Genomic DNA, 12539 nt, shown 5'->3' on the forward strand with positions numbered 1-12539 from the left:
ACTCCAGTGTGTAAACACCTACAGCGACTCTGATTGGTCAATGCCAAGATCTCTTAATTCCGATTGGCTTTCAACTTCAGGCTACTTTTCATATTTCTTTAAAATAGCATTGTATTTACTGTATAACAGGTAGATGCTTATTCAAAGTATTAAACAATAGAATATTAGTTCACTATTAAGGCACTATATTTTATGGCGGAAAGATATCATTACACATTGTATGGTGGTAAGTTTCCCTGAATGAAGACGAGAAAATGGTCACCACGGTATAAATAGAGTTCAAGTTATGGGATAAATAAATTCCCCAACGCGTGACTGTTTGTTATCATGTTTATCTAAACTCTCGTTAGTTAATTTTTCAAATTTTCAAAAGACACGAGCTTTAGCGAGTGTCTTTCCAAAATTTGAAAATTAACTAACTCGAATTCGATAAGCATGATAAACGACAGTCACTTGTTGGGGAACCTTTCTGTAATGCTGGTTAAACTAGAGATAACCTTATTATATTTTTCATTAAGCAAGACTTATTACAAAATGAAATGTTTCGAAATTGAAATTAACATAGCAATCTTAAAAACCAAATACGCTTTGAACTTAAATTAGATACATTTTTAGTAAAAAAAAATATTAAGATTATAAAAAATATATTTACAAAAAACGTTTTAAAACCAGAAACATAAAGCTAGAAGCAACATTTCTAAATTTAAAGGATAAACAACCTTAACACAACATACCGTCGCAGTATAGACAGATAAAATCGAAGAGACATATTTCCCCGATGAAAAGCAAACTATCGATATATGGAAAATACAAATTAAATGATAAAAAATCACCTTTCAAAAAGTATTCCAACGTTATCGTAAAAAATCAGTTTAATACTTTAGAAATATATCTGATCCTATACAATTCGTTATTTTGTCTGAAATTATCTAGAACAATGTCAGTATATTCTTGAAAAAAGTTTGTAGAGCTATATGGATACTTTAACACCGGGCCGTGTAGAACGCTTATCCTTGGTCAGGGTAGATATGTACATGACATTTAGGGGTATATTGGGAGTTCGTATGTTTATATCGATCCCAGGTGAGCTGTATACTTTGAAAGTAAATCCATATCTCATGGCTTATTGTTATGCCAATGAGAATGTAAGTATGTAGGAACGGACATGAGAAAACGTCTAAGTCATACAACGCTTAAAACCAATGGCGTTTAGAAAGAATTTTACTAGACACATAAAAAAGATCGAAAAAATTATATTATTTGAAAATATATTTAACTCATTATAAGAATCTTTAATATTTAAATAAGGGATTGAAGATATAAGGCCTTCAGATATTTTACTACATCACGTTTTATTTCTCATTACAAATGTACCGAACAACTATTGACAATTTGATGCCATGTCTATCGAATCGATGATATTTTGTAAAATAAAAAAATCAAACTTTGACAGCAAATATCTTTATTGGGAAATGATAATGTAAATTCAAAATATACATAAAAGATAATTCGTATTTTTCAATTTTATGTTTTCAATCTCATTTACATGCGTTTAACATGTTTGCGATAAAGACTCACTAATTTTCTGAAACGGCTTTTGATTTTTTAAATTGGAATGTAAAAGAAGATTGATAATTTTATAGAGTCTTAAAAGTAATTATTTATTCTAAATTTACATGTATCATCACATTTTAATTTTATTCAAAAAAAAAAATAATAATAATAAAAAAAACCATTAAATTTCATAACGTTGGTCGTATTTGTTTGCCATCGTCGTCCTAATTACCGCGCGTTAGTTGACTATCACTGCGCCAGACGGCAAAACAGCGAAATGAACCATCAGTTAACTTAGAAATCGAAAAAACCCTTTATATGTTATATTGTTTTTAAGAAACTTTTTATTTTTGTTTCAGAAGGTTCATGGGCTTTCAAAGATCCCAATACAAAATTGTATTTTACATGTTTTCTTACCTTACAAAAGGATCACAGCTGCTGTTGTTGCCATATTGGCGTGTGGGAAGGTTCTTAGATTTGATCAATGTCACTAACAGTTTTTCTGTCTCCCTCTCATACTCGACAGCAAACCACACCCTTCCTATGTGTTCTGGGGGGATTTCGTAATCGTCGTCTTCATCCACAATTTTATACAGACTTGGGTCTATACTACCAAGAGCGTAGGCACCTGCAAATACAACGAAAAACATTAATTGGTTTGGTTAAAATAAATGTGATAGTGTGTTTTGGGAGGCTTTGGCATATGAGTGTTGTGTCTCCTTGTGATAGTGTTGTTTGGGAGGCTGTGATATGTAAGTGTTGTGTCTTCTTGTAATAGTGTGTTTTGGGAGGCTGTAGTATGTAAGTGTTGTGTCTCCTTGTGATAGCGTGTTCTGGGAGACTGAGGTATGTAAGTGTTGTGTCTCCTTGTGATTGTATGTTTTGGGAGGCTGTGGTATGTTAGTGTTGTGTCTCCTTGTGATAGTGTTTTTTGGGAGGCTGTGATATGTTAGTGTTGTGTCTTCTTGTAATAGTGTGTTTTGTGAGGCTGTAGTATGTTAGTGTTGTGTCTCCTTGTGATAGTGTTTTTTGGGAGGCTGTGATATGTTAGTGTTGTGTCTTCTTGTAATAGTGTGTTTTGGGAGGCTGTGGTATGTTAGTGTTGTGTCTCCTTGTGATAGTGTTTTTGGGAGGCTGTGATATGTTCGTGTTGTGTCTCCTTGTGATAGCGTGTTCTGGGAGACTGAGGTATGTAATTGTTCTGTCTCCTTATTATAGTGTATTTTTGGAAGCTGTTGTACATGTATATTCGTGTTGTGTCTCCTTATGATAGTGTTTTGGGAGGTTGTGCTATGTTAGTGTTGTGTCTTCTTGTGATAGTATGTTTTGGGAGACTGTGGTATGTCAGTGTTGTGTCTTTTTGTGATAGTGTGTTTCGCCCATTTTATAGTACTTTATCATTGGAAGCATCAATTAATGAACAAATACGTCACTAAACACGATGATTTAGTTCGGTTTATTTTTCTCAATATTAACAAACGTGGTCATTAATGACGTTTTAGAGTTTGGAGATGACTGTCTTAAGAAAAAAGTTGTAATTTTCATTCAATTTCGTAAAATAGAAGAAGGAGTTAAAGTCTGGAGCATGGCAATACAATTCTGAATAATTTATGCACTTCTTTGCGAGGTTTTGGATGTAATATGGGCCCGGTCTTGTTGCTGTTTTCGAAATATTAATTATTTAACTGTGTACAGCAAAAAACCGCGATTTTTCTTAACATGAGATCATGCTAGTCACATGACAGCTGAATGTCGGTGAATGTCATGACTAAGTAAAACGAGATCTTCAATATGAGTATCCCGATACAGCGTTCAGAATCCAGATGTTGGTATTTCATGTAGGAGGAAAGATAAGAAATAAATCAGGATTTCAGATAAATTGTTTAGGACACTAACAATGCGTCGCTATGGTTACAGGTGTATAGTTTTATTGCATCCATATTTGATTTGATTTAAGGCTCTGGGATTAACAGTGAAGTCGAACTCGGGTCTTACGGTATACTTAAACTAAAATCTTGCAAAGGATTAATGGAAAATCGATACTAATTTCAAAAAGTGAGTTACATTATTATGTAATTATCGTCGAGTTGACTTGATTATAACCTTCGAGTAGAAGCAACAGGATAAAAACGGAACAAACAAGCGTCTCCTAAATATATAATACACACAATCCATTTAAGTATGGCCGTTGAAAATGGCAAAGGTAGGTAGATAGCAATCATGTCTTTTCAATTGGAAGTCAAATTCTAATTGTAATTTCATTACATAACACTATCAAAGTAGCCTTGAAGAAAAAAAAAACTGCATCACATAAAAAGGTTCTATGTGAAGCCAAGAATTTTATTATCGGCAAACCACGAATAATTCTATCCACGAACATTCTAACAAAGTTCCAAACCCCAAACCCCGCGAATATTTCATATTGAACAATATTTGAATGCAATAAATGGAAAACATATATAACAATGATCATAAAATTAACACCATGACATTGAATGTTTCATTTCTTCCAAACCATTCTCTCATAAAACTCATGCATACAACTTGCTGTCGTGGTATATCTTACATCTATGTAGTTCCTGGCTTTTATTGATCCACAGAATAGATTCATCTTGATAAGTGACTGGCATTGAAGTTTTAATAGCCAAGACTATCATCTCCATGAGTATATGACTCAATACCAACGTGACCGCTTTATTTATACGCCTGTATGTGTTGTAAGGCATGGAAGCACTACGGCACCTACATCATCAAGTAAAGTAGATTCTACTGTTTCCACTAACGACTGTCATACGATAAATCACGGCAACATCATAGTGTTAACCAAAATAAATCAGTAACGATGCTAGCCGTGTAAAATATAGGATTTTTAAGTAAATCAATACAGATTTTTTGTTTTTTTTGTTTGTTTTTAATTAGTTTAACGCTAATATTAAGTCTATTAACAGTCAGAGGGTAATATGATGACGTGCCAGGTTTGCTAGTGGAGAAAAGCCAGAGTACCCGGAGGAAAACCACTGCCGCTCAGTACCTGGAAACTGCAAAACATGGGATTCAAACTCGCAAGCCAGAGGCGGAGGGTTCGTTGTAATATGTCGGGACATATGTGTTTGTACAGTAAATCAGTAACGGTGTTATTCATGTAAAGGTCACATGAGAACTGATGTTAAAACGGAGAAAACGGATATAAATTATCAAATTTTCTGGTTATTATATGGTTATTATTGCGATTTGGACTGTCAAACGTTTAAAATAATCTAGTTTTCATTGAAAATATTGATAAAACACGATGGGGTATTAACTAAGTGAATTTTGATGAATGTGACCTTATCGAAAATTTCAATTTAGGAGAAACAGAGTTATAAAGAGATACCAATGACAGTTAATATAGATGCTACGGTGGTAATGGTGGTAAATTTTCGCTAGCATGACATCTTGGAAGTGAGACAATAGATGTATTATCACGAGAATAGCAAATCACTGTATATGTCGTTTGTCATGCTGATATGCTTGGTTTTCGTGACACGGTGTCAGAATGTAACTAAGCACATCAGAACATGTTATGCGCCTCGTGTTTGGGTGCTAAAAGGTTTTCAGAAGAGAGTATGTAGCTTCCCACACCGGCAGATTTCAGCTCATGGTCGACATAGAGCAGAAACTCTTTATAAAAAAAAATAGAAATGGTCTCAACAGAATAAATGATCTCTTATTTTTCTTTCCTTCTGGTAATTGTCTGTTCAGAGATATACGTAGTCCTCTCTTAAGGATACATTTCCATGAAAATAGCTGAGAAATGAAACTTGACACAATGACACATATCAGCTCATCCTCGACATAGCAGAAACTGTAAAAAGAATTTAGAAATTGTCTCAACGGAATACATTATTTCTTTTCTTTCTTTCCTCCATATCGTTGCCTGTTAATAGAATTTCTTGATACATTTCAACAAAAATATCTGTGAACAGGTGTACGTACACATCCACATGTTCTACAATACGACTTAACTTGTTATATTATGCCCTCTTGCCATTCGTGCAATTTTGATTTGTCGCGATAAAAAATGTCACATTTCCAAGAAGAATATGCAAATATCTAAGGCGTAGATTTTTTAAGATGAAAACAATTTAAAATCGCTTATCGTGATAACGTCACTGGCTCAGTTGCTATACGTCATAGAAAACATGATTGATTACGAGTCAACAGTAACATCTGTGTAGCAGATATTTCGTCTTTGCATATGATAACGTACCGAGGCCGGGGCCAAAACCGGTCGGCCAGACTCGACATTGCATAAATATGATGCAGAAGATACCGACACTTACAACAACATGCGTAAGTTATTATATAAAAGTTACAAAACACATTCGTTTAAGTTCGTGTCTTTTTGAAACTTTAAAACGATAACTCACGAGTGTGAAATAAATTCTATATCGAACAATCACTCGTTGTGTAACCTATATTTAACAACTTTATAAACAAAATCCCGTAACTACGAAATTAACAGCTGGTAATAGGATTGCTTTCTCTAAAGAAATTTATTTTTTGTGGCGATTTAATTTCATGTTTGAGTTCATCGTGTTTTGTTTTCGCTTCTTACATTTATAAATCCACATCGTTGCTACATGGTATATAAAATTGATTATGAATCCGGTTCGATTCATTTTGCGTATTCAATATACAAAATAATGAATATACAAACTACAATCGCATACAAAAATTATTTTACATGGGAGGAACCAATTTCACAAGCATCCTGGAATCCGTTTCCTCCTCAAGAAAGATAAGTTATAAGTAGGTCAAAAATGTGATTATTTTTTGAAATGTTGAAAAAAATTCACAAGTTACAATATGCTCAATAAAAAAAATGACATGCGCTCGTTGTTACTATAATCCAACTTAGTTTAGCGGTGTTTTTGTTTCACGCTTTTATACCTAACGCCTTAAGGCGATAAAATTTCGCTATTTTTTAGTCATATATTCCTATTGAATCTGTGCTGAAAACATTTTCTTGTCGATAGATTCTCGAGGTTTCTGATCATTCGCGAAATTAAATCTCATACAAAAATAAATTGATTTACAATATAACTCACAGTATTTCAATAAGATAATATAATTTAACACTAATTAAGATAATTTACTGGAGCCTTTCCTGTGAACCTGCAGGAAGAGGATAGGCACGATGGTGTGATCACGTTTTGTCTATGTTAAAATCTACTTTAACCCGATAATCAAGTTCTCACTATTCCATATATAGCTATAGGCGTACAGGTCAAACACCACAAGTATAAAAACAACAATTTTGTCTTATAGTTGATTATCACTACTTCTTCGTCTTCTTGTCATGGTCTTTTCAGAAAGGACAAAAACATCTTTAAAGAAAGGACTAGGGTCCACGGTGGCCGAGTGGTTAAGATGTCCCGACATATTAACATAGGCCCTAAACCTCTGATTCGCGAGTTTGGATCCCATGCGGGGCAGTTGCCAAGTACTGATCGCTGATGATTTTCCTCCGGGTAATCGGGTTTAACATTGCCATCAATTCTGGCCTGTACTTACACGACCCTGGCTGTTAATATGACGTAAAATTAAACAAACTTTAGGAAGGACGTACTCGAGAGCACATGTAGACCGGCCACCAAACCCTCAAATGTTGATAAGACTTTCTCAGCAGAGTTCTTTACTAGCTTACCTCCCCTAGTCCACCTAGTTGGAGAATCAGACATGTTGTAGAGACAAAAATAGTCAAGCAACAATCTCAGTGATTTTGTTTTCAATATTCTAGAGACTGGTGGCTAGTCTAGGACACATGGTATGGCTCGTAACCCTTATTTAGATGTAAAGGATTTACACAAATGAAAACGCAGGCATTTGTATCTGTTTAAACTCCCCCTTTAATTACAGTTAAACTGTTCTTATTCTCCCATTAATTACTCTTACAATGTAAACTGTTCTCATGTAATCGCACGGGAGGTCTGAGGTAAACCGCCATGTTGTTATTAAAACCAATCAACTCCACCATGTGGCCAATTTCACAAGGTTAGCACATTTCACAAGGTACAGTTAAGTTCATGAATCAATATTATACATATTATTTCTAATTACTAGCGTGATAATTATTGAGTTTCGATGGATTTAGCAATATTGTCGTCAAAACATATGAGTTATTTTCACTCTTGTTGATGTTGAATATAACAAATTTATAGATTTATTTCATTTTTGCTCGGAATAATAAACTAATTATATTCCAATGTGCCAGAACACTTCTAGAATGTTCTCCTTGGAAAGTTTTATTTTCTCATGGGCTGTTTTCTTTTCGCCATCGAGAAAAATATATCTTTCAAAGGGATAATTTTAATTGTTTATGAGGACAATAACTGTAATCAAATGAGTTACGTAGATACATAATGGATTCACTATATAATAAAGACTGGCCCATTGTACGTTAAACCCTTAATTTGTCTCTGACGCAACATCCACCAAATGTATGTGCAATAAGATCTAGTAACTCATTGTCATTTTATTGTATACGTAGTTTAATCTTCGTATTTAAATCCTGTTCCTCAGTAATTGTATTTCCTTTGTTATTTCGATTTAAAATATTGTCTCCTGTGAATGCCTAATGGAATTACCTAATGCCCCTACCCTGAACTATACTGAAATCATTAACCGATAACAAACCAAAAGTTTGAGGAAATTGAAACTGATTACATTTTGTAACAAATTTGCTTTTCAATTTAACAAGGCAGCGGATGTTGGTACGAAAAGCAACAAAACGAAATGTGATTGTTGGTTTATTAGCAAGTACATTATGATCAAACTACGTATATAGCTGACATGCTCCAAGAACTCTAAGACCATGCAATTCACTTTTTGGTTGGTTGGCAGTTTCATTTACGCTCTATGTACAGCCAAGGTAAATTAATGTACAGCCAAGGTAAATTAATGACGGCCTCTCATGTTTGTATATTTAAGGAGACTGTAGTGTGTTCGTGTTTTGTCTCATTGCAATAGTGGATTTTTAAATTTTCTATCTCACTGAAACACTGAACAGCATTCTCCATCCACCCAGGTGATATTGACAATGGGCAAACCAGTCGTCCCTACTTTAGTCGTCCCTACTTTATGCGAAATGCTAAGCAGAAGCAGAAACTCACTACCATTTGTATAGACTATGATGTGTCACGGCAAGAATACAGAACACTAGTGGTATGCTGTGACGATATTCACAGCTGTTAATGAGAAATTGATTTGGTATGCATTCGTGTTCATGACATTTTCTCTAAGACCTGGTACTTCTTTCTTTTAGAATAAAACATGTAAAAGGGGCCACTAAGTTTTATAATCGGGACCATTTCATCCCAGTGTTGATTTTGTCTGATATGTTTCCCTAAGGGTGTGAAGGAAACAGAGAGGTCGCATTTATCTGGCAAATTTATACCTCTCTTTGGGGCCCCACAACCCTTATGTCTGCCAAGTGACGTCAATCTGACTTGCTCTGTCTGGTTAACTCTATCTGGAATTGGCAGGTTTCTGCGGGTTCCAGTAACATGAAGACAGAAGAACTTGGATGCTCAGCAATAACCAATGTTGATGACAGAATAAGTAATGAAGTAACTTGTATTTCAATTTCCTCGCGCTGAAATGGCGTCCTATATGTATCCATTGAGCAGACACAATTGGTTGGTGTCTCATTCCATTGTTGTTATAAAATATGACCAAATTTCCCGATTGACACGTGTTAAAAAAGCGTCCTTAAGTGTCGTTTCATCAGAAACCACAATTTACAATTGGTTTGATTAAAGACTTGAGTACACCGTATATAACTTACTTCAGTCAACGTGGCAGCTTAGAAATAGCAATGAATTGCTGGCATACAAAAGTACATTAGCAAATAATCAACAGGAGTGACAAATTGCACGGTATGTAAAGATATGCAGCGTAATTTTGCTATTCATCACAAAGCATGTTTCTATAACAAGGAATAGACATCTCCAATTCGGCGGTGTTGAGAGTTGAGAATGGTGATTAATTAACTGTGTACCGGTATCTGATAAAAGCCTGGACGTAAGGAAACAGGTTCAACCGTTCAATGACACATAGCCTGTACTTTAGTATGGCATTTCGTAGTTAGATTAATTGTTTATTTTTTTCTAATTTTAATAAAACATACAATATATCTCAAAGGTGACGTTTTAACATGAAAAGAAAATAATCTTTTTTATCCAAATAACATTGGTATTTTTTTCGGATAAATATTCCATATCACTTTCTATTATTTACAATTGCGATGAAGTACGCCAATTGCATTATAAAATAAGCAATCGTGGTGCGGTGCTCGGTGTCTTTGCGTTTTTGCTTCATAAAGATAGTACTATAATGATTATGTGGGATGCTTCAAAGATCATGTCCAGACTTCAGATTATTATCCTTTCTTTATAAAAAATTATGAAATCAATTAAGTTTATGTATAACAAATTAGACGCAAATGTAAAACTGCACATAAAGATACATAGCAATCAAACTATATGGAAATCCATGTTTGACTGATCAATATATGTTTGTCCCTTTTGGAATTTCGTTTTATCAAAAAACATTATAATGTTATGTTTTCGGAAATTCCTTGCACCCCCCGATATGATAGAAAGACATACAATGTAGTAAGAATATAGGGCAGTATAGCATACACTCGTTATGAACATGCGTATATAGGGGGTTTGGGAGAATGTGGGGTGTCATTTTCTAATGACCTAAGTTTTAGATATAGCATGGAAAAAACCATCAATCATTTATAATCAATATATAATGTACATTTTGAATCCAAAATGCGATCTGGTTCATCAGTAGAATACTTTCAAATAGTATATCATGTATTCATAAAAGATGATCTCCCGTAATAGGAGCAAAGTAATGCATTTTATCGCGTAAAAATGATAAAACGATACGTTGTCATCATTAACAAGGCGCAATGATTAAAGTCTGGTTTAGAGAAAATATATCAAAACAAATGTTTTTTTTCTGTTTTATTATGAACCTGTCTACGTACCGACATTGTTCCGGAGCAGACGAATGAGGGGAAATCGGGTATTCATCTTTCCTTGTCCGCAGTATCACAACTCCCATAAGTATTTAAGCTGTGACTTATAAATATCATCAAAGCTTTTATCTCTGATGTAAAAATTGATAAATTGTCACGCGGAACATATACTGATCCCATATACATGTATATATATACGTATTTTTTGCTGAAGACATACATTGCGAACTTCTGCAAAAGTATATCATTAACGAAAATATCGTTTGCGTTAAAACTTCAATGATATGATTTCACCAACTTTAGCCGTTATGTAAGAGTCCAAATAAACTTTATTACACTTATTTGTATGTTTGCTACATATCTTATTGAAGAATAGGCATGAGAGACAAACCTCATATTCAACTCAAAGGCGAGGATCTTTACACACTCGATTATTATGTAATTCATACCCGATTTCCTTTTAACATTTTCAGAAAAAAAAAAAAAAAAAAAAAAAAACAATCAACACAACACAAACACAAACATATGAAAAGGTAAATTATATAACCATTATTTTGATGGGTTTAGCGGAACAAAATTGATAGTGCATATGACTACGCCTCGAAATGATATAAATTCTTGGTCCGAAGATCATGAATCCGTCTGAAGTCTAAAACAGCCTTAAGTTTAGACTTAACCAATCACAGATGACGTTACAGAAAGTTAAGTCATTGTTGATTGGCTTAGCAAAAACTTAAGTCCTGATCTCTGCATAAGATATTATTTCGTATTAATATGATGGATGAGTGTTTTATTAGGAAGTCGGAGAAAACTGTTATCAAACTGCGAGAGTTATATGACCGTAAAAGATAAAATCATAAGACGTAATTTGGTTTCGTCAATATGACCCATTCACAACAAAATTTGTAATTCAAATTACGAACAGAAGATGTGACAGGATATAGAAGACGTTTATTTCATACCAAAACCATTCGAAGTGGTATTTAAACAATCTTGTGAGCGCGTTATGCAACTCATCGTGGTCTGAAGGCCGAGCGTTTCCACGCCTCATTAGGCAAATCGATATAAAAATTAATCCGAATGAAGATGGTTTAATATAACCTAATATGTTATCTACTTTGGAATTGATAGACCACCGAGGCGGCAAAACGCCTGGGATATCGGGAGGGAAAGAAAGGGGAGGAGGCGTGTAATGACGGAGAGCGCTCATTGATCAGTTTATTGATCGAACCTCGGAGAAGACCTGACAACGCCAGCGTTTAACTTACATCATAAAGATTGCCGATCGGGACCGAACACATGATCAGATTTATGAATAAAAAATGAATACAAGATAAATATCGGCGCTAGTCAGCAGCGGCAGCAACAACTGGCGAGACAGTGCCGGAAATATAACGATGCGCACGCGTAAACACCAATACAAAACAATCATTTAATTGCACATTCTTCGCTGGCTGGGTTTCTGAAGTTAGCAGAGAAAAGTAATGATTACAACTCGTGTGCGCATGTGCATTTAAAATAGATGTCTTTATAAGATAGCGATCAGCGTACATTTAAGGATTTTATTCTGAATGTTTCATTGCAGATATAACGGGGAGAATGAAGTTTAATAAATACTCTTAAAGATTTTTAGGCAATGATGGTTGTTATAAAAATCATAAAAAGTTATTGCAAAACTAACGAACCAGTAAATGATAATGAAACTAAACAACAGCAGCAGTATCAGTATATAAAACTAAACTGACTATCCATAATAAGTTTGACAAAGCAACTTAAATCATTTCATAAACAAACGGGTTACCAATTTAAAGTTGTACAATAAGCTTTCCACAATCTTTCATGGAAGACAAAATGAAACGGTTGTCCTCTGGGATCTAAAAAATCATATCTTGAAGATTTCAGTCACAAACTCATTCCTCCCTGCATAAAAGCATTCTGGTTTAATAACCTT

General features: G+C 34.3%; 1 protein-coding gene across 3 annotated transcripts in view; it reads right to left on the reverse strand.

Annotated features, from left to right (window-relative positions):
* Positions 1-12539, reverse strand: part of LOC138324110 (synaptotagmin-15-like) — a 155585-nt gene that overhangs the window by 22935 nt on the left and 120111 nt on the right. For all 3 annotated transcript variants that reach the window (XM_069269180.1, XM_069269181.1, XM_069269182.1), the window contains one exon: positions 1972-2182. In XM_069269180.1, coding sequence (XP_069125281.1) covers positions 1972-2182 — 211 coding nt within the window. The remainder of the gene's footprint in view (positions 1-1971; positions 2183-12539) is intronic.

Source organism: Argopecten irradians, chromosome 5 (genome assembly GCF_041381155.1).
Source record: "Argopecten irradians isolate NY chromosome 5, Ai_NY, whole genome shotgun sequence".
Classification (NCBI taxonomy): domain Eukaryota; kingdom Metazoa; phylum Mollusca; class Bivalvia; order Pectinida; family Pectinidae; genus Argopecten; species Argopecten irradians.